Below are 22410 nucleotides of genomic sequence, written 5' to 3'. Positions count from 1 at the left end.
TTTCAGTAAATTGCTTCAAATGCAGCTTATTTCATAGCAGTTGAGTATTGTGTTTCTTTTGCATTATTTTTTGATCTAAAAACTTCTCGATTGGAATGAAATGATTCATTTTATAAGTTTTTAGATAAAATTAAAACAAAAAATTAATGGTCACGTGGTAGAAATCAATTGTTGCTTATGTATTTTTCACAGAAAAACATACCGTTAAAATGAAATAAAAAACAATAAATCAAAATTTGATCATCAAATTAATAGTGATCTACTGATAAAATTAGTAATCATCTTTTTATTTTTGTTTGAAATAGTAAACCGACTGAACCAAACTGATTAAAACTGAAATTTCAGTTCAATGAACCGAAGTAATCATAAACCAAACTACTGAAGTTTTATTTTAATTTCTATAAAAATGGTTTGGTTCGGTTTTGGTCCTTTGTGAACCGTATCGCACCAAACCGTACTCACTTCTGCTTCATGCACTCCTAAAAGGAAGTAAAGTAAGTTGGCATTTTTATTGTTTTTTTTTTAAATATTCTATTTATTTTTTATGTTAGTAACTACAAAGTTATAGTATAAATAAATTAATTCGACAATGAAATTTTATTTTACTTCTCTCAAAATAAAAGAATGACGTTTGATTTTTATTTTTAATGAGAAAAGGTGTATATGATTTTAATATTCTTTCGGTTTATCAAAAAATAAAAATGAAAAGATAATTACGCTATTTGTTTCGTTATAGAGTTCGCTAGTTGACTTAATTATCGAGAAATATTTCACCTTTTTGACATTTTTTGTTTATGATCCAAACTTTAAAATCATTAATTTTAGCCATTTCAGTTTTCCGTTTTATTTTAGCCATTTACTTAAATTGTAGCGAAAAATATATTTAAAAGTGCCTTTCATGTTTAAAATTCTTGATAATAAAAGCAAATTGGGACGATATGAAGTAATATGGAGGATATATTTATACCCTTTCCACTTTAAATTTCTGTAGAATCAAAATATGCTCATTTTTTTTGAGTAAAATACTGAAATTGAAAATTTGAAAAAAGAAGAAAGGTTATGGTTTTATATGAAAACTTTTAAAGGTCGTAATTAAAATGAAAATTCGTGTAAAGATCGTAATATATTTTTGGAATTAACACTATTAATAAATTCGTGTTTTTTTTTTTGAATTACGTATTCTCTTAAGGCTCAATTGCACCAAAAATCACCAACTTTCGCGTGTTTTTGGTATTTAACGTAATATTTTTCTTGACATATTTAACATACTCTTTCACTTTTTTTTTCAATATGCCAAAACAATTACATTCAACACCAAAAATATACCAAAGTTGGTAGGTTTTGGTGTAATTAGGCCTTCGTTTAGAAAACCTTTCCTGCAAGCCAACTACCACATGAAATATTTGAAATAATGATGCATATACATGTATTATAATTAGTCATAAACTAATTGTGATTACATATATAACACATTGAAAAGTTACTTAGATTTAGGAACTAGAATGATGTAAAGAATGGAAACAAATAGCAATTAATGGATGGCGGTGAATATTTTTAGGATTATTACATTTTTAGAACATAAACTCCTTTGTATTTTTAGGTATTTTTGATAAATTTAGTCACTAATCTTATAAATCCATCATAAAAGAAAAAAAATTTCACATCAGTTAAAGTTGGATAAAAAAATAAACAAAAATAAAGGAGAAAATGGGTTCCATATTTGTTGCTTTGACAACATTAATGTTGTTTTTCTTTTCGTCGTGTTCATGTCAAGTAACTGTATTTGATATAACCAAAATGGGTGCCAAAGCAGATGGACTAACAGATATTCATTTAGTATGATTTCTGTTTTATATTATTGTTATAATTATTATTTGAAATTAAATAATGTTAGCGGAACCACGGGGCAAGGTGGACGGCCGTTCAGTGCTTTTCGGTCGTCCCTCCGCCACTTTCGACATTATTTTTTAAAGTCGGTTTTCTCCACTCTCGTCTAGGGGTGAGCAAATAACAACCGAAACCAAATTTATTTAATTCGGTTAATTCGATCAAACATTTCAATAGTTAAGTAATTTGAACGGTTCAGTTTGATTTATAAAAATGTTTTCATTCGGCTATGGTTTTGGTATTAAAAATTTAGTTGACCTAATTAATTAACTGATTTTTTTTAAGTTTTTTTAACTTTTCATGATTATTCTTTATATGTTTCTTTTCGGTTTAACAAAGTTAACTATAAATTAACATACATATTCGGTAGGTATTCTTTTGACTTTTTTTCTAAATTTCCGTAATTTGGTTAATTCAATTTCGGTTAATTTAGTTATTTTTGGTCTATTTGGTCAAAAAAAACTAAAATAATTCGGTTAATTTGATACAAATTATTCGAACCAAACTAAATGTTCACCCTCCGCTCTCATTTTTTTATTTTAAAATATAATTTGATTCTGTTATGATAAATAAATAAATAAATAATTAGGGTTTGTTGTTTGTGTTTTAGGTTTTAATGGATGCATGGGAACAAGCTTGTAGAACAAGAGGAGCAGCTAAAGTGGTAATTCCAGAAGGGAAATATTTATTGGGTGTTAGAACAGAATTTGCAGGTCCATGTCAAGGATCAATGGAGTTCTCCGTTGCCGGAACAATACAAGCACCGGAAAACATGGCCGGAGATACTTGGGTTAAATTCCAAAGTGTAGATCGATTCACAATGTCCGGTGGTGGAACTTTTGACGGTCAAGGCCAAAGAGCTTCGAACTGTACAAAAGGTTCTCATTGCCCTGGAATGGTTTATGTAAGCATATCATACCTCATTTATCAAAAAACAAAAAAAAAAACATATCATACCTCTATTTTATTTTCGAGCAAATTACTAAACTCTTACAAAAACCATAATTTATAATTTGATATTTTTTATTTTAAAATTTTATTTAATGGTCCTTTACTTTCAATTATGTAAACAATTAAGGATTTATGTTAATTTTTTAGTTTAATGGCAAAAAAACCCAAACATTTACGACTTGTTGCAATTATATCCAAATTTTTTAATTTTTTCAATAATATCCAAATTGCATTATTTTGTTGCAATAATATCCAAATTGCATTTTTTATGTGATTTTTTTTGAATTTTTTGCCGTTTTTTTGGGGACTTTTACTATATTATTATACATCAAACATAATAATAGTCTAATATCTTAATTGAAAACAACAAGTTTAGCCATCAATTTGACTATTATTGCTACAAAAAATGCAATTTGGATATTATTGCAACAAAAAAATGCAATTTGGGTATTATTGTAAAAATTAAAAAGTTTGGATATAATTGCAGCAAGCCGTAAAGGTTTTTTTTTTTTACCATTAGGCCTAATTTTTTTTATACGAAAATTGTTAACGGAATTGAAAGTGAGGTATCAAGTCGTTTGAAAGTGAGTATAAAATCATTAACGGAATTAACAGAAGCCCCTTAACGGAATTGAAAGTAAGGGATTATTAAGTAGAATTTTTAAATAAGGAATATCAAAATGTGAATTATGATAATATGTGGAGGTTTCATTGTTTGACCAATAAACTATAACTCAAAAAATATTAACGATGGACATCATTAGTTCTACTAAGGTCATGAATAGTCTTATCACAAACACTTTCCTTTTCAATGATGAAAAAAATCTCTAATGTACTATAGGCCTACTAGATCAGAAAACTAATTTTTTTGTATTTTTTTATAATTCTTTAAAATTTTACATTTTAATTTAATTTCATTTACAACTATCTTAGCTAATGTGCCCTAATCGATTTGATAATGTGGCCAAATTTCATGTGGCTCCGCATTGTCATAAAATTACGCCAACGTGAAATCCATCAACCCATTTTCAACCTTTTGTAATTTTAAAGTTTAAATTGTTGCAATTTTAGCTCAATAGAGCACATTGGCTAAAATCGATGTAAACATTAATTAGATTAAAATTTTAAAGTTTTAAAACTACTAAAAGTAAAAGAAAGGTTGAATTTTACTGTCCATTACTCTCTATTTTATTCTAGTGAATGAAACTTAAATTTGAAATTACATAACTAAAACCAACTGCCAATTAATGATTGTTTTATGACACAAATTTTGTTGATGATGAAAACTGTTATAAAATTTTATGACCATATTTGTTATCATAATTTTCTCATAACTTCTCAAAAATTCGTACCAAATTTTTCACAATTTCATCAAAATTTATGATGAAAATTCTATCACAAATTGACAGTTTTTCGATTACGGAGGCATTCTAACCACGCCTTAAATTAATGTGTATTTATATATTTATTTATTTATTTTGAGAGAAAGAATGAACTTTATTAATCAAACAAACGACTTAACAAGTTCATTGACCGGGAAAGGAACATTATATTTAAAGTAATACTAATTCTAACAATTTTTTTTTGATGTGATTTTGTTTTTCAGAATTTAAGGTTCAATTACCTTACACGAGCAGTAATTCAAGATATAACATCCCTCAATAGTAAAAATTTCCACATCAATGTCTTGGGGTGCAATGATATAACCTTACATAGACTCAACATTGTTGCACCGGCAACCAGTCTCAATACAGACAGAATTCACGTCGGAAAATCCAAACTCGTAAGGATTCTCGATTCACAAATCGCCACCGGCGATGATTGTATCTCGATTGGAGATGGAAGCCAGGATGTAAACATCACAAGAGTTACATGTGGTCCAGGCCACGGCATAAGTATCGGAAGTTTAGGGAGGTACCCGAACGAAGAACCGGTATCGGAGATCCACGTCACCAATTGCACTCTAAGAAATACCGACAACGGTGTTAGAATTAAGTCTTGGCCTGGATTGCAAAGTGGAACCGCCAATGGTTTGTTCTTTGAAGATATTGCAATGGACAATGTTGCACACCCTATTCTTATTGATCAAAAGTATTGTCCGTACAATAAATGCAATGGCAAGGTAAAACTTTTAACTATAAATACACTGACATTAGATTCAATTAGGTTTAACATTATAAAATCTTTTATGATTTAAAAATTTGCATAACTTAACTAGACAATTTATACTTCAATTACTATTTTCATTTCTGTATTATGGTAATTAAACTTCTATTTTTTGAAAACGGGAGGTTATTATCGCAATTTCGATTAATAATTGCTTCTGTGACAATGGAAAAGTTGAATGGCCCATAATTTTCCGTTGGCTATACGGAAGCGTTTGTTTGCCAGATCTCATTAAAAAATAAAAGTTGGATTACCAAAATGTAAAAAAAAAAAAACGATTGTTACCAAAATGTAATTATAGTTTAATGATCAAAATCAATTTAACCTGAACTTAAACTCAACTCGATTCAATTTAATCAAATTCCATTCAGTTCAATTGGTTTTGTATAATAGTATTAGGGTTTCTAAATTTTTGTAATTTTGCAGGCAGCATCAAGGGTTAAAATCAGTAACGTGAGATTCAAGAATATACATGGAACTTCATCAACACCTATAGCTGTCCAGCTTATCTGTAGCAGCAGTCTGCCGTGCGAGAGAGTACAATTAGGAGGAATTACACTACGATACACCGGCGGAGGAGAGGCTAAATCGGAATGCCAATATGTGCAGCCAAAAGTTATCGGAGTATTTAATACCGTTGGATGCCAATATTAAATTGCATTTTGAAACTGAATTTTGAAATTTTTTGTTGCTCTATCTGTAATTAATTGTATTTGGATGACAACAATTTTTTAAATTCTGTTGAGGTGCAACCATTTTTTTTTGTACATGCTTTTGAGTAAGCAATTGAGGGTGCATTATTGACTACTATGATAAAATAAAATTGGCATTCTAACTAGAGGGGGTTAAATATTGTTACACTTATATGTAGATAAATTGAAGGACTACTTTGTAAGAATTTTTTTTTATTCGCTTAAGAAGCTTACAGAAGAACTCTCACTTATATACACACTACAACTTTATTCATTTTGTTTTTGTGTTTACTAATTGATCAGACCCTACGGCAATCGACCTCAACATCCTTCGGGTGTCCAACAAAGGACTCATGATGAGGCGACACCTAGCAAGTGGAATCATTTGTTTGATAGACTTGACAAGATGCAGGCGAAAAACAAGCAAGTGCAAAAGAACCAATCTGCCTCTATTCATAACCTTGAGACTCACTATAGCAAATTGGCTATTGCATTGCAAACTATAACTCAAGGAGGATTGGCGGCTACCACGGAAGCAAATCCAAAAGAGCAAGTGAAGTCCATTGAGTTGAGAAATGGCAAAACGCTTGAGGAGCCACATTTTAAGTAAGTTAGTGAAGAAACTGAAGTTGCACCATATGAGGGTGGTTATGTAGCGCCAGATGTTGTCAATCCACCACCACCGCCATCCTATATTCCAAAAGTGACACTTGGAAGTTTCACCAATTTCTAAAAACTTTCAAAAAATTGCAAGTCAATATTAGCTTGGCGTAGGCTTTGAGGGAGATGCCTCATTATGTAAAATTCTTGAAGGACATTATCAGTATCAAAGGAGTTGGGATGAGAATGGCGCTATAACTATGACAGAGAGTTGTAGCTCAATTATCACAAAGCTACCAACCAAACTCAAAGATCCATGGAGTTTTACTATCCCTTTTTCTATTGGTGATATGCCTCTTACGAATTATTTATGTGATTTGGGTGCTAATATCAATTTAATGCATTCGATCTTGTTTGAGAGTTCTTTTGGTGATTTACAGGTTAAGACTACGCCCATGATGTTACAACTAGCTGATCATTCAATTAAGAAACCTTATGGAATTATTGAGGACGTCTTGGTGAAGGCGAACAAGTTCATTTTTCCGGTATACTTTGTGGTGCTTGATTATGAAATTGATAGAGAGTGTCCGGTGATACTAGGGCGACCTTTCATGAACGCCTGGAGAGCATTGATTGATGTGCATGAGGGGAAACTATCTTTGCGCATTTTTCATGATAAGGTGGATTTTGATATGAAGAAAGCATGAGGTATCCTAGTGAGAAGGAAAAATGCATGCGGGTCGACGTTGTGGATCCTTTGGTACAAGAATACACTAGGAATTACACTACCTCCTACACCAAGCATGATGTCAAGATGTTGAAGTGATGGAAGAATTGGTTTTTGGGGTTACCACCACTAGGGAGGGGAATTCTCCATTGGAAGATGAGCAGTTTGATGAGGCTGAAGCATCGGAAGTTGAATCATTGCTTAGAGAGCCGATCATCACCCCACCATCATCCGAGAATATAGTGGAGTTAAAAGACTCTTTACAACCATCTCCGGTATGCCTTTCTAGAGAGAACAATACTCTACCCATCATCATCTCAAGCAAGTTGTCCAACAAGCAAGAGAAGCAAGTTTGTGATGTGGCGAAGTCTCATATTTTGGCTATTGGATGGTAAATTTTGGATATAAGAGGGATTAATCCTTCGGTGGTCATGCATAAAATCAACTTGGAAGATGAGAAGAATACATATATTCAAAGACAAAGGCGGTTGAATCCTAACGTGAAAGAGGTGGTTCACATGGAGATTGTCAAACTCCTAGATGCGGGTACCATTTTTCCCATCTCGGATAGTTCTTGGGTGAGCCCAATTCAATGTACTCCAAAGAAGGGAGAAATGACGGTGGTTGAGAATGAGAAGGGGATGAAATCTCTACACGCTCGGTTACCGGATGGAGAGTTTGCATTGATTATAGGAAGTTGAATGCCGAGTCAAGGAAAGACTATTTTCCTCTTCCTTTTATTGATCAAATATTAGAGAGAGAGTGGCGGGCCATGCTTTCTATTGCTTCCTCAATGGTTATTCTGGATCAACCAAATCATAATTTTTCCGGATAACCAAGAGATGGCCACCTTCACATGTCCATATGGTACCTTTGCCTATTGGCAGATGCCTTTTGGGTTATGCAATGCACCCGCAACGTTTCAACGATGTATGACCTCGATTTTCAATGACATGGTGGAGGATGTAATGAAAGTATTTATGAATTATTTTTCTATTTTTGGTAATTCATTTGATGGGTGTTTGAAAAATCTTGAGCATGTGTTGAAGAGGTGTGAGGACACCAATCTAGTGCTTAATTGGGAGAAGTGCCATTTTATCGTAGAAAAAGGTATTGTGTTTATGCATAAGATACCAAAGGCGGGGATTGAAGAGGATAGAACAAAGACGGAGGTGATTAAGAAGTTGGTTCCTCCAGTTACAGTGAAGGGAGTTCGGGCATTATTGGGTCATGCGGGTTTCCATCGCCGTTTTATTAAGGATTTATCATCCATTACAAGGCCTTTGACAAATCTACTAGTGAAGGATGATTACAATATTATTTTTACTGTATAAGAGCATCATCCTATTTCAATGGCTGACTCAAGAACTGAGATGGTTATCTCTGGGTGTCAAAATGAAACGTTGCAATGTGTCCAAATCCCTTACTATATAGAGACTTTTGTATAAATTGTTTTAATGGAGATGCACATTGGATGGTGAAGAAGTATAGGACTTTATTGTTGTTTTTATGTTTTATTTTTAGGATGTCTGAGCATGTTCTGGTTTAATGATTGGTTGTTTTGGCGACATGTCTATGGAATGTTTGTTGACTTTTTTTATGTCCATCATGTGAGACCAATGGAACTTAAAATTACATGTAGAAACGAGTCAATAATGCATGTTGTGGAAATATTATGCCTTGAGAACATGATTTTGGGTTGATTTCAATGAAACACATGTTGGCCATTACTTGATTTTGTTTTTTTTTTGCTTAAATGATTGATTTTTGGCATGATTGCCAACCTTTGAGCATGAGCGTAAAAAATGGACCTTTTTGAAATTTTTGAGCTTTTTGATAATGTTGTTGAATTGGTGAACTTGGTAGCACGACGCGCTAAATTATGAGTGATTGAGTCGTATAAGCATATTTCTTTTTGCTTATCTCTTTGATGTGCGTGTTCGTTTTATGTTGTTATTTCTAGAATTTTTTCCGGACTTTAGCAAGACTTAAGACTTGGACATATCACTTTAATATGATTTATGACATCTTAAAATACCATTTCGTTAAACCACTAAACAACTTACCTCTTTTTCTTTTGGATTAAACACTTTTGAGCCATAACCCTTTCTTTAGTTTTGAACCAGAATTTTCACCACATTTTACCCTTCAAGAATGATTTTGAAAATAAGTGTGAGTAGGGGCGGACCTAGGAAGAGCGTATGGTGGGCAACTGCCCACCTTATAATTTTGAGTCCCTTTAAAAAACGTTGATATGGAATTGAAAAATATGATTTTGTCACCTTAAATTATATAGTTTGCCCACCTTAAAATTTATTTATTGTCAATTTTACTCATCTTATAAAATTTTAATATAATTTTGACCACCATATAAAATATTTTGGGTCCGTCACTGTGTGTGAGGATGGTTAATAAACTAGCATACATGTTCAAAATTATCTCAAAATAAAAAATTTGCCTTGTAAAGAAAAAAAAGAAAATATATGTATGTGTGTGTGTATGCGTGTAAAGCGAATAAAAAAATAGAATCAAAAGAAAAAGAAAGAAATTTGAGTTATTGGTAGGGTTTCAGAAATTGTTACGCTAAACATTTTAGACATTGCCGTCAACGAAACGAACAATGTCCAATAAAATTCATCTTGATATTGTCTGCAAAATTCTAAGCTGATGTGAAGCTACTACTCTTGGTCATTGCAAGAGCATCTCCAAGCCACGGCGAGACCTAATCGCCACTTCACAGTTCATGAAATTACATTTGGAATATGCCACTAACGTCACTGTAGTAGCGTGCTCTTCAAGAACCAAGCTTCTCTCTTCCAAGTTTCCATGGATGGTATGGCTACGCTTCATGTGCCCATTATTGATGAGATTAGGCCCTTTTTCTTAGTTGGAACTTATAATGGTTTGCTTTTGATACGAAGGCATCAAATTCGTCAATTCTGCATTTTGAACCCTACCACTAACCAACAAGTTTATCTTAAAAAGGTATTGCCTAGTGGCTTTCTTTCTCGCACTACTGTTGTTTATATAGGCTTTGGGTTTGGGTATGATTGTGTGAAGGATGATTACAAGATTATTGTATTGTACAAGAGTATCGTCCTATTTCAATGGCTGACTCAAGAACTGAGATGGTTATCTCTGGTGTCAAAATGAAACGTTTGCAATGTGTTCAAATCCCTTACTATATAGGGACTTCAATAGGATTGTTTTTAATAGATTTGTATATTGGCTGGTGGAGAAGTATATGACTTTATTAGTGTTTTTATGTTTTAATTTTAGGATGTTTGAGCTTATTTTGCTTTAATGATTGGTTATTTTAGCGACATGTCTATGGAATGTCTGTTGCCTTTTCTTTATGTCCATCATGTGAGACCAATGGAACTTAAAATTACATGTAGAAACAAGTCAATAATGCATGTTGTGAAAATATTATGCCTTGAGAACATGATTTTGGGTTGATTTCAATGAAACGCATGTTGGCCATTACTTGATTTTGTTTTTTGGCTTAAATGATTGATTCTTGGCATGATTGCCAACCTTTGAGCATGAGCGTAAAAAATGGACCTTTTTGAAAAATTTTGAGATTTTTGATAATGTTGTTGAATTGGTGAACTTGCTAGCACGACGCGCTAAATTATGAGTGATTGAGCCTTATAAGCATATTTCTTTTTGCTTATCTCTTTGATGTGCGTGTTTGGTTGCATGTTATTATTTCGAGAATTTGCTTCGGACTTTAGCACGACTTAAGACTTGGACATAACACTTTAATATGATTTATGACATCTTAAAACACCATTTTTTTAAACCACTAAACAACTTACCTCTTTTCCTTTAAAATTAATCACTTTTGAGCCATAACCCTTTCTTTAGTTTTGAACCCGAATTGTCACCACATTTTACCCTTCAAGAATGATTTTAAAAATAAGTGTTAGGATGGTTAGTAAACTAGCATAGATGTTCAAAATTATCTCAAAATAAAAAATTTGCCTTGTAAAGAAAAAAAAAAGAAAATATATGTATGTGTGTATGTGTGTATGTGTGTGTGTATATATATGTGTGTGCAAAGTGAATAAAAAAAGAGAATCGACAAAAAAAGAAATTTGAGTTATTGGTAGGATTTCAGAAATTGTTACGCGAAAAATGTCCGATAAAATTACATTTGATATTGTCTGCAAAATACTAAGCTAATTTAAAGCTACTACTCTTGGTCGTTGCAAGAGCGTCTCCAAGCCATAGCGAGACATAATCGCCACTCCATAGTACATAAAATTACATTTGGAATATGCCACTGACGCCCCTGTAATAGCGTGTTCTTCAAGAACCAGGCATCTCTCTTCCAAGTTTCCATGAATGGTATGGCTATGCTTCTTGTGCCCATTATTGATGAGGTTAGACCTTTTTTTCTTAGTTGGAACTTATAATGGTTTGTTTTTGTTACGTAAGCATCAAATTCGTGATTTCTGCAATTTGAACCCTACCACTAACCAACAAGTTTACCTTAAAATGTATTGCCTAGTGGATTTTTTCCCGCACTACTGTTTTTTATATAGGTTTTGGGTTTGGGTATGATTGTGTGAAGGATGATTACAAAATTATTTGTATTGTGCAAGAGCATCATCCTATTTCAATGGCTGACACAAGAACTGAGATGGTTATTTCTGGTGTCAAAATGAAACGTTTGCAATGTGTCCAAATCCCTTACTATATAGGGACTTCAGTAGGATTGTTTTTAATGGAGCTGTACATTGGCTGGTGGAGAGGTGTAGGACTTTATTATTGTTTTTATGTTTTATTTTTAGGATGTTTGAGCTTGTTTTGCTTTAATGATTGGTTGTTTTGGCGACATGTCCATGGAATGTTTGTTGACTTTTCTTTATGTCCATTATTGTGAGACAATTGGAACTTAAAATTTCATGTAGAAACAAGTAAATAATGCATGTTGTGAAAATATTATACCTTGAGAACATTATTTTGGGTGGATTTCAATGAAACGCATGTTGGCCATTAGTTGATTTTGTTTTTTTGGCTTAAATGATTGATTCTTGGCATGATTGCCAACCTTTGAGAATGAGCGTAAAAAATGGACCTTTTTGAAAAAAATTGAGCATTTTGATAATGTTGTTGAATTGGTGAACTTGCTAGCACGACACGCTAATTTATGAGTGATTGAGCCTTATAAGCATATTTCTTTTTGCGTATCTCTTTGATGTGTATGTTTGGTTGCATGTTGTTATTTTTAGAATTTGCTCTGAACTTTAGCAAGACTTAAGACTTAGATATAACACTTTAAAATGATATATGCCATCTTAGAACACCATTTAAACTACTAAACAATTTACCTCTTTTCCTTTAGGGTTAGCCGCTTTTGAGCCATAATCCTTTCTTGTGTTTTAAATCCGAATTTTCACCACATTTTATCCTTCAAAAATGATTTTGAAAACAAGTGTGAAAATTGTTAGTAAACTAGCATACATGTTCAAATTTATCTCAAAATAAAAAAAAATTCTTGTAAAATAAAATAAAATATATGTGTGTGTAAAGCGAATAAAAAAAGAGAATCAAAAGAAAAAGAAAGAAATTTGAGTTATTGGTAGGATTTCGGAAATTGTTAAGCTAAAAATTTCAGACATTCCCACCAATGAAACGAACAATGTCTGATAAAATTCCTCTTGATATTGTCTACAAAATACTAAGCTGATGCAAAGCTACAACTCTTGGTCGTTGCAAGAGCGTCTCCAAGCCATGGCAAGACCTAATTGCCACTCCACAGTTCATGAAATTACATTTGAAGTATGCCACCGACGCCACTATAGTAGCGTGTTCTTCAAGAACCAAACATCTCTTTTCCAAGTTTCTATGGATGGTATGGCTACGCTTTCTGTGCCCATTATTTATGAGGTTAGGCCTTTTTTCTTAGTTGGAACTTATAATGTTTTTCTTTTGTTACGTACGCATCAAATTCATGATTTCTGCATTTTAAGACCCTACCACTAACCAACAAATTTACCTTAAAAATGTGTTGCCTAGTGGCTTTCTTTCCCGTACTACTTTTGTTTATATATGCATTAGGTTTGGGTATGATTGTGTGAAGGATGATTACAAGATTAATTGTATTGTACAAGAGCATCGTCCTATTACAATGGTTGACTCGAGAACTGAGATGGTTATCTCTGATGTCGAAATGAAATGTTTGCAATGTGTCCAAATCCCTTACTATATAGAGACATCAGTAGGATTGTTTTTAATGGAGCTGTACATTGGTTGGTGGAGAAGTATAAGACTTTATTGTTGTTTTTCTGTTTATTTTTAGGATGTTTGAACTTGTTTTACTTTAATGATTGGTTGTTTTGGCGACATGTCTATGGAATGTTTGTTGACATTTCTTTATGTCCATCATTGTGAGACTAATGGAACTTAAAATTACATGTAGAAACAAGTAAATAATGCATGTTGTGAAAATAGTATGCCCTGAGAATATGATTTTGGGTTGATTTCAATGAAACGCATGTTGGCCATTAGTTGATTTTATTTTTTGGCTTAAATGATTGATTCTTGGCATGATTTCCAACCTTTGAGTATGAGCGTAAAAAATGGACCTTTTTTGAAAAAAAATTGAGCTTTTTGATAATGTTGTTGAATTGGTGAACTTACTAGCACGACACACTAATTTTATGAGTGATTGAGCCTTATAAGCATATTTCTTTTTGCTTATCTCTTTGATATGTGTGTTTGATTTCATGTTGTTATTTCTAGAATTTGCTCCGGAATTTAGCAGGACTTAAGACTTGGACATAACATTTTAAATTTATTATGACATCTTAGAACACTATTTATTTAACCACTAAACAACTTGCCTCTTTTCCTTTAGGATTAACCACTTTTGAGCAATAACCCTTTCTTGTGTTTTGAACCTGAATTTTCACCACATTTTACCCTTCAAGAATGATTTTGAAAATAAATGTGAGGATAGTTAGTAAATCAGCACACAAGTTCAAAGTTATCTCAAAATAAGAAATTTGCCTTGAAAAGAAAATACGGAAAAAACTGAGTTGTGAGGCAAGAAAAAATATATACATATATAATTAAGAAATAGCATCAAAGTTAGCTAGCGGTTTATTGTTGCGAACACTTATTTCCTTAATTATTTTAGTTCATTAAGTCTCTTAAACTTTTATTTTTACCTTATATCCTACTCTTTCCTAAACCCTATTACAACCTATTTCAAGTCCACGTTGATTTTTGTGTTTGTTCGAATTATAAGTTGAGTGCTAGGTTAAGGAAAAACCTATGGTAAATTTGGCATGTAACAGAATAGTGAACTATAAGTTGACACCTCTAAACATTTGAGTGTTGAGTGAATCTTGTGAGATTTTGTGCCTTTTCTTGTTCAATATTTCAACATCTCTTAAATTTACTCAAGTAATTGATATGTTTTAAAACTTGCTCTTTGTTGGTATATCATGCCTCGCATTCATGCTCTTTGTCAAATGTTAATTCATGGTCATTTGTGCAGAGTAATTTTAGTGAATCAATGTCATGTCGAAAGTATAACTTGTTCACTTGTCATGCATTGTTATTTTGTTGCTTCATGTAACTTTGGATTGTTGGTTTATCGATTAAGGATGCGTTGAATTTGTATTCATTCATGATATAGACTTGTTTGATTAAACTTTGTGCTTAATTGTATTCTTGCTAGAGGACAAGTAAGAGTTAAGTGTGAGGATGTTTAATAGGAGTAATATTACTCCTATTTGCCTTGGTATTTAAGACACCTTTCTTGCATATTTTCTATCTTTTTTAGTTCAAATTTATTTATTATTATGCTTGAGACGTTTCAGGGAGAGGTATGCAAGAATGGATTGTTTTGGAACTAAATCAAATATGTGAAAGTTCCGGAGGACACTCCGGATCAAAAGGAGCAAAAAGAAGCTGAATCAGATGATGTTGGAGCCCTTGAGCTTGCACCAAGTTGGGGTGGTTGCATCAGGCCCCAGTCCCGGTGCGACCTCTGGTGTGGTCACACTATTTAATGCAACCTACCCGAGGAAAATATAGAACAAGTGGTGCGATCACACCACTCTTGGGGTGGTCGCACCACTTCATAAATATATCCAAAAGCTGTCAGAAAATATGTCTTTTAATCCCCTCGACTCCTACATTTGAAGGTATATTGGTCTATTTTCATGCGAGTCCTAATTTCAAGGTTGGAGTACTATATAAGTGATAGGAGTAAAATACTCCTATTTACTCGAGTCGTTTCATTACGTTTTTATGCTATTTACCGTGCATTTTGAGGTGTTTGTGTGCCTTATTATGTGTTTGAGCTTTTCAGGGCATTGAAGTGTTTTGGAGCGTTTTTGGCCAAAGAAAGTGAAAGAATCGACAAAGAATACAAGGAGCGAAGTCTTATCGAAAAAGTCATGATTGAAGCCTGTCTCGATCGAGACAGACACTTATGGAAGTGTCTCGATCGAGACAAGAGAGGAATTTTAGGCAGTAGCTTTTGGAGAAGCTTGTCTCGATCGAGACACGTTCCTTTAATGAATGTCTCGATCGAGACAAAGGTTAAACATTGGGCTCAGATTTCGAATTTTGAAGACACAAGGCTTGAGGCCCACTTCCTTATTTGGCCAAACACTCATGCAATAGGTTGTTTTCATTCCCTTTTTGGAAAGTACTATATAAACACTTTTATCTCTATTTTTAGGGTATGTCTCATTAGTGTAGGAGACATCAATTTTAGTGTAGTTGTAATTCCTTTTGCTCTCACTTTTATATGGGAATCTTTATTGTTCTTGGTGTTCTTCATAAAGAATTTCCAGATTTTGTTCTTTTTGGGATTGATCCTTATTAATGCAAGCTTTTACTATTGAATCTTCATTATCTTGTTTATGTTAGTGCTCTACAACCTACTAAAGGTAATCTTTCTTACTTTTAATATGTTTATTGAATGTTGTGTAGTGATTAATGTTAGAGTATGGTTTGCTAAACCCCTTGTTTGGGGGTTGCTTATGATAGTTGTGTGATGATTAGTTGATTAGGGTGATTTGTAATTAGGGTTTGATGTGATTTTTGTGCTTATTGACCTAGGTTAGATTGATCTCCTAATCTATGGTTGTTGGACTAATTGCTTAGGCGAGGGTCACTTAATTAGTCGGATTTAGAAATCACATGTTTAAGGCTTAATCACGCGAGAGCGGTTTAGGTTTTATTTGGTTATAAGTTAGCTTCATGATTGGATTCGATTGGTATTATCGAAATCTAATTACGCGAGAGCGATTTAGATTTCGGTATATTAATCTAATTTCAATTAGCTCTAATTGCGGACTCGAGAGAGCGGATTAGGCATTTTAGAAAGACTTGATCCAAACCAATATTTCAAACAACCCCCGGTTACCTAGGATTCATAGATTTGATTAGCAACCCTTAAACGCTTTTTACTTCTTGTTTATTCCGTAGTTTAGCTAACTGTTACTTAATTAGTTATTTCCTTAATTTAATACTTCTTTACTTTCAGTTGTGTTAAGTTAGTGTTATTGCAACTCATGCTATTTGTGTGCTAAACGAATTGAGTGACAACTAAAATCATTCTCATCATAACTCTACATTCCTCGTGGGTTCGACAACCCGGACTTAAAGTCCACTTTTATTACAAGTTGGTGAAGTAAAATTACCAACAAGTTTTTGGCGCCGTTGCCGGGGAATGAGAGCGCTTTATGATTGATTGAAATTAGTTGACACTCGGTCGAGTTAGCTTTATTTTCTGTTTTTTATATTTTTGTTCATTTTTTCCTTTTTCGTGGTTTACGCTTGGTGCTCTTGTCTTTGGTTGTGTAGGAAAATTGTGTATTTGTTGGTTGATCTTCAAATATTATTTTTATGGTGAATCTATTTGGACGTGAATGATGGCTTGGGATCCGAATTGTGAGATTTGTGGGGATTTTAGGCATATTGGAGCCGAGTGTCCTACACTCTATTCAAATTGGAATGATCATGTCAATTATGTGGGTGATCAATGGCAAGCTAGTAACCCTTATTCCGACATGTATGATCCGGGGTGGCACAATCCTCCAAACTACGGTTGGGACAACAATTGGGAGAACTTCAATGAAAACTTGAACTTCGATTCAAGCTATCACCCACATCAAAACCAATGGGACCTCAATTCCAATTTTGACAATGAATCGCAACAATTACTTGGTTTTCAACAAGATGAAATGTTTGATGAATCTAGCAAAATCTACAAGATCATGGAGATGTTAGATAGAATGGAGGTACATCATGAAATTCAATCTACACATCTTCACAACCTAGAGATACAAGTTGCTCGGTTAGCTAGTGATTTGCAAGAGGCAAACCAAGAAGGATTACCGGTCGTAATAGAAGATACTCCAACACATCATGTTATAGCCATCGAGTTTGAAGATGACAATGCTTTAGTAAAACATCCTCCCACAAAGGTTCACAAAGAGATCGAAAGAGAAAAGTGTGAGGATGTTGAACTTGAAGCACCAATTTCCAAGCCACTTACTTGTCGCATGAGCTTAAATGATGAAAGTGGAGAGCAATTTGGTATTACGGTACTCTACGAGGAATTCAACAAATCCTTTGATTATAAAGATCCATACTTAGAGGGATTTGATTTCGAGTATGATGGAAATAATACCAAACCTAAGAATATGCTTCATGCTCCTCATGTTCATTATTATAGAGAACAAGCATATTCTATATCATCTAATCTTTATTTGAAGGAGCCAACAAGGAAAAAGAGGGAGAAGATGCTACCAAGACGGCTTCCGCATGTTAGGTTGTATTTTTAACAATTTTTCGCGAAGGGTCGAGCTCTCGACCTTAAACAAGCGCGCTCGGGAGGCATTCCCGAGAGGTTCGATTTAATTTCTTGTCTTTTTACTTGTTTTTAGCTTAGTTATTTTCAGTATTTTATTTGTTGTTTTAATAATTTGTTGTTCAATCTTATGCCGGGTGTGTTTGATTTGTGTTGTGTAGGCAAAAAGAAAAAAAAATCAATTCTACTCAGATATGGGTGTCTCGATCGAGACATTCATTTAAAGAGAGTGTCTCGATCGAGACAAGAGGAAAAAAATGGGCAGTAGCTTTTGAGCTATTAGTGTCTCGATCGAGACACACACCAAACCCAGGTGTCTCGATCGAGACAATCATTTAAAGGGGAGATTGATTTTGATTCAAACACAACCACATGGATAGATGAGGTGGCACGATCCTAGCCATTCTTGAGAAACACAAAAGACATGGATTGCTGAAGTGGCAACATCTTAGGCTTTGATTTTGAATTGAGAATCATATCCATAAATGCCTACCTACCACTTCATCTTCTCCATCAAACTTTGCCATTTTTAGCAAAAACAAAAGCTTCTCTATCTTTCCTCCAAGAAAATTCAACCACCACCTTACCACCACCAAACTCCAAATAAAGTACATTACCGGATACCCTTTTCACCGCTCTCAATATGGCTCGAACCGCTAAAACCGTTAAGCAAGCCTCCACCGCCACAACCAATGCCGCCACAAGTACGAATCCACCCTCTCAACCACCACCACCAAGACCCAAGAGGGCTACCCGAAAACAATCCGCCTCCGGTGCTAGAGCGTTTGGGTCGAATACTCCGAGAGCTCTTAAAAGACGTTTTGAGACTCCATTTGAATGCCGCTCGGTGCAAGAGGGGGAGAAGTACGAGAAACTTAGGAAGAGGGGTATTGCCAAGCCGTTCAAGATTGATTGGCGAGCTATGAAGGATTTGGGGATTGACGGGGATGTGAAGCGGCATTTGGATGTCTTAGGGCTATGACATATGGCGGAACTTTCGCATGATTATATGGAGGAATTGGCTTATGAGTTCTCCTCCACCGTCACCACCACTTCCGGACTTCGATTGAACAAGATTTGATTTTCTAACTCAACTCCTATTCAATTTTTTTATGTCTTATTTCGTAGCATTGAGGACATTGCTTAGAAATGTGTGAGGAGGGTTGGAAAATTGAATGTAGTTGTCTAGGATGTTTTTGTTTTATGTTTGTTGTTTTATGTGTGTTTTAGTTATGTTTCTTTTTGATTGATGTCTTTTAATAGAATTTTGGGTCAAACCTTTAGCATATCCCCCTAGCTTAGTATTTTGAGCATGTTAGTTAAGTTGATCAAATGCTTGCAATTGTATCAAATTTTATGTCCCGTATAATGAATGTTTGAATGGTGTCTCTCGGGCTTACAATTCTTGTGTGATGCTTGCTTAGCGAGATGCCAATTAGATGACATAATTTGATAGGATTAGGGTGAAGTCACTTGTGAGCAATTTTGACCCTTATTGCATAATCGACCTAGCTTGATGCGGATACATGATGTGTATGTTATAGAATTGTTGAATTCTAGGTAAAATTTGGGCATGCTTGGCATAGTTGTTTAAGTCTCTAGCAATGGCAAAACACAACCTTATTACTTAAAGTTTCGAGCCAAAAATTCTTTGTTGTGTGTTTTGCATGTTTAAGTCCTAGAACTTGCTCCTATGTCCGTTTAAGATTACATTGTTGAGTTTTAAACAATCAAATGATTTTGGCACTAGGATTAACCCTTTCTTAGATCCACTTTAAAAAGCCTACCCTTTTACCCCTAGATAACACAATTTGAGCCTAAAACCAATTTCTTGTTTTAAACCAAAAATTCACACAATTAGACCTTTTCAAAAATTTACCTCTAAAACACCCTAATTTGACTTGATGAGCTTATATGAAGAAAAATGAATCTTAGCTTGATGGCTATGAAAAATTCATGAACTTGTGCTTCAAGAAAAGTTGCCTTGAGAAAAAGAAAAATAGAAAAATAAAAGAAAGAAAGAATAAAGAAAATCAAGAAAAAGAGAAAAATACAAAAAAAATTATATTGTGAATAAAGGCATTGAATAATTCGAAAAAGTTCATGTCTTAGAAAATTTTCCAAGTTAGATAATTTGTGTATTAAAAGTGATTGTCAAGTCAAGTTTTAACTAAAAAACCACCTCTTTTACCTACCCCTAACCCTTAGCCCCATTACAACCCTTAAAAGTCCAATTGATGATTGTTGAGAACCGAACTAAGTAGTGGAGTCCGGACTTTGAGCAAGCCTATGGTGACTTTGCATGCGTATTGTTTATACCCCTTGATGTTGAGCGAGTGAAATCTAGAGAGGAGTATGCGTTGCTTGAAACTAGACAATTATGCCTTGTTTTGCCCAAAATAGCTTGTATCGAATTTGTTTACACGTCCCGCATATGATAGCAAATTCGTAATGTGTATTGTGTTGATAAGCATGCTTTCGTGATTGTAGTCTTAATGCTATCATCTTATGTCGTTGACATTGCATCTATCGCTTGTTTGCATCATCATGAGTTGTAAATCCTTGAAGCATTCATTCGGGCATTCATTGTTTGGAACATTTTGTAGATATTTTGCGGGTGTGAGTTCATTAGTTAACATGCGCCCTCGAGTAAGGTTCATTTATTGCTTGAGGACAAGCAAGGGGTTAGTGTGAGGAGGTTTGATAGGAGTAAAATACTCCTATTTACTCGAGTCGTTTCATTACGTTTTTATGCTATTTACCGTGCATTTTGAGGTGTTTGTGTGCCTTATTATGTGTTTGAGCTTTTCAGGGCATTGAAGTGTTTTGGAGCGTTTTTGGCCAAAGAAAGTGAAAGAATCGACAAAGAATACAAGGAGCGAAGTCTTATCGAAAAAGTCATGATTGAAGCCTGTCTCGATCGAGACAGACACTTATGGAAGTGTCTCGATCGAGACAAGAGAGGAATTTTAGGCAGTAGCTTTTGGAGAAGCTTGTCTCGATCGAGACACGTTCCTTTAATGAATGTCTCGATCGAGACAAAGGTTAAACATTGGGCTCAGATTTCGAATTTTGAAGACACAAGGCTTGAGGCCCACTTCCTTATTTGGCCAAACACTCATGCAATAGGTTGTTTTCATTCCCTTTTTGGAAAGTACTATATAAACACTTTTATCTCTATTTTTAGGGTATGTCTCATTAGTGTAGGAGACATCAATTTTAGTGTAGTTGTAATTCCTTTTGCTCTCACTTTTATATGGGAATCTTTATTGTTCTTGGTGTTCTTCATAAAGAATTTCCAGATTTTGTTCTTTTTGGGATTGATCCTTATTAATGCAAGCTTTTACTATTGAATCTTCATTATCTTGTTTATGTTAGTGCTCTACAACCTACTAAAGGTAATCTTTCTTACTTTTAATATGTTTATTGAATGTTGTGTAGTGATTAATGTTAGAGTATGGTTTGCTAAACCCCTTGTTTGGGGGTTGCTTATGATAGTTGTGTGATGATTAGTTGATTAGGGTGATTTGTAATTAGGGTTTGATGTGATTTTTGTGCTTATTGACCTAGGTTAGATTGATCTCCTAATCTATGGTTGTTGGACTAATTGCTTAGGCGAGGGTCACTTAATTAGTCGGATTTAGAAATCACATGTTTAAGGCTTAATCACGCGAGAGCGGTTTAGGTTTTATTTGGTTATAAGTTAGCTTCATGATTGGATTCGATTGGTATTATCGAAATCTAATTACGCGAGAGCGATTTAGATTTCGGTATATTAATCTAATTTCAATTAGCTCTAATTGCGGACTCGAGAGAGCGGATTAGGCATTTTAGAAAGACTTGATCCAAACCAATATTTCAAACAACCCCCGGTTACCTAGGATTCATAGATTTGATTAGCAACCCTTAAACGCTTTTTACTTCTTGTTTATTCCGTAGTTTAGCTAACTGTTACTTAATTAGTTATTTCCTTAATTTAATACTTCTTTACTTTCAGTTGTGTTAAGTTAGTGTTATTGCAACTCATGCTATTTGTGTGCTAAACGAATTGAGTGACAACTAAAATCATTCTCATCATAACTCTACATTCCTCGTGGGTTCGACAACCCGGACTTAAAGTCCACTTTTATTACAAGTTGGTGAAGTAAAATTACCAACAAGTTTTTGGCGCCGTTGCCGGGGAATGAGAGCGCTTTATGATTGATTGAAATTAGTTGACACTCGGTCGAGTTAGCTTTATTTTCTGTTTTTTATATTTTTGTTCATTTTTTCCTTTTTCGTGGTTTACGCTTGGTGCTCTTGTCTTTGGTTGTGTAGGAAAATTGTGTATTTGTTGGTTGATCTTCAAATATTATTTTTATGGTGAATCTATTTGGACGTGAATGATGGCTTGGGATCCGAATTGTGAGATTTGTGGGGATTTTAGGCATATTGGAGCCGAGTGTCCTACACTCTATTCAAATTGGAATGATCATGTCAATTATGTGGGTGATCAATGGCAAGCTAGTAACCCTTATTCCGACATGTATGATCCGGGGTGG

At 34.0% G+C, this 22410-nt stretch overlaps 2 protein-coding genes across 3 annotated transcripts; both read left to right on the top strand.

Moving 5' to 3' along the window:
- Positions 1-1653: 1653 nt before the first annotated feature.
- On the top strand, positions 1654-5767 carry LOC126655501 (polygalacturonase-like). 2 transcript variants are annotated; one of them, XM_050349717.2, is made up of 4 exons: positions 1654-1836; positions 2498-2791; positions 4445-4960; positions 5431-5767. In XM_050349717.2, exons 1-4 carry the CDS (start codon positions 1708-1710, stop codon positions 5656-5658), a joined length of 1167 nt encoding a protein of 388 aa, XP_050205674.1. In that variant the 5' UTR covers positions 1654-1707; the 3' UTR covers positions 5659-5767. The 2 variants fall into 2 exon arrangements, with proteins under 2 accessions (XP_050205674.1, XP_050205675.1); XM_050349718.2 differs by lacking the exon at positions 1654-1836 and adding an exon at positions 1868-1999.
- A 335-nt stretch (positions 5768-6102) lies between these two features.
- LOC126657231 (uncharacterized) lies at positions 6103-7003 on the top strand. Its single transcript, XM_050351892.1, has 3 exons — positions 6103-6274; positions 6353-6412; positions 6471-7003. Exons 1-3 carry the CDS (start codon positions 6103-6105, stop codon positions 7001-7003), a joined length of 765 nt encoding a protein of 254 aa, XP_050207849.1.
- The last annotated feature ends 15407 nt before the right edge of the window (positions 7004-22410 follow it).

The sequence above is a fragment of the Mercurialis annua genome, linkage group LG7, assembly GCF_937616625.2.
Source record: "Mercurialis annua linkage group LG7, ddMerAnnu1.2, whole genome shotgun sequence".
Taxonomy (NCBI): Eukaryota; Viridiplantae; Streptophyta; class Magnoliopsida; order Malpighiales; family Euphorbiaceae; genus Mercurialis; species Mercurialis annua.
The sequence above is the reverse complement of the archived record's forward strand: the minus strand, read 5'-3'. Positions and strand labels throughout refer to the sequence as shown.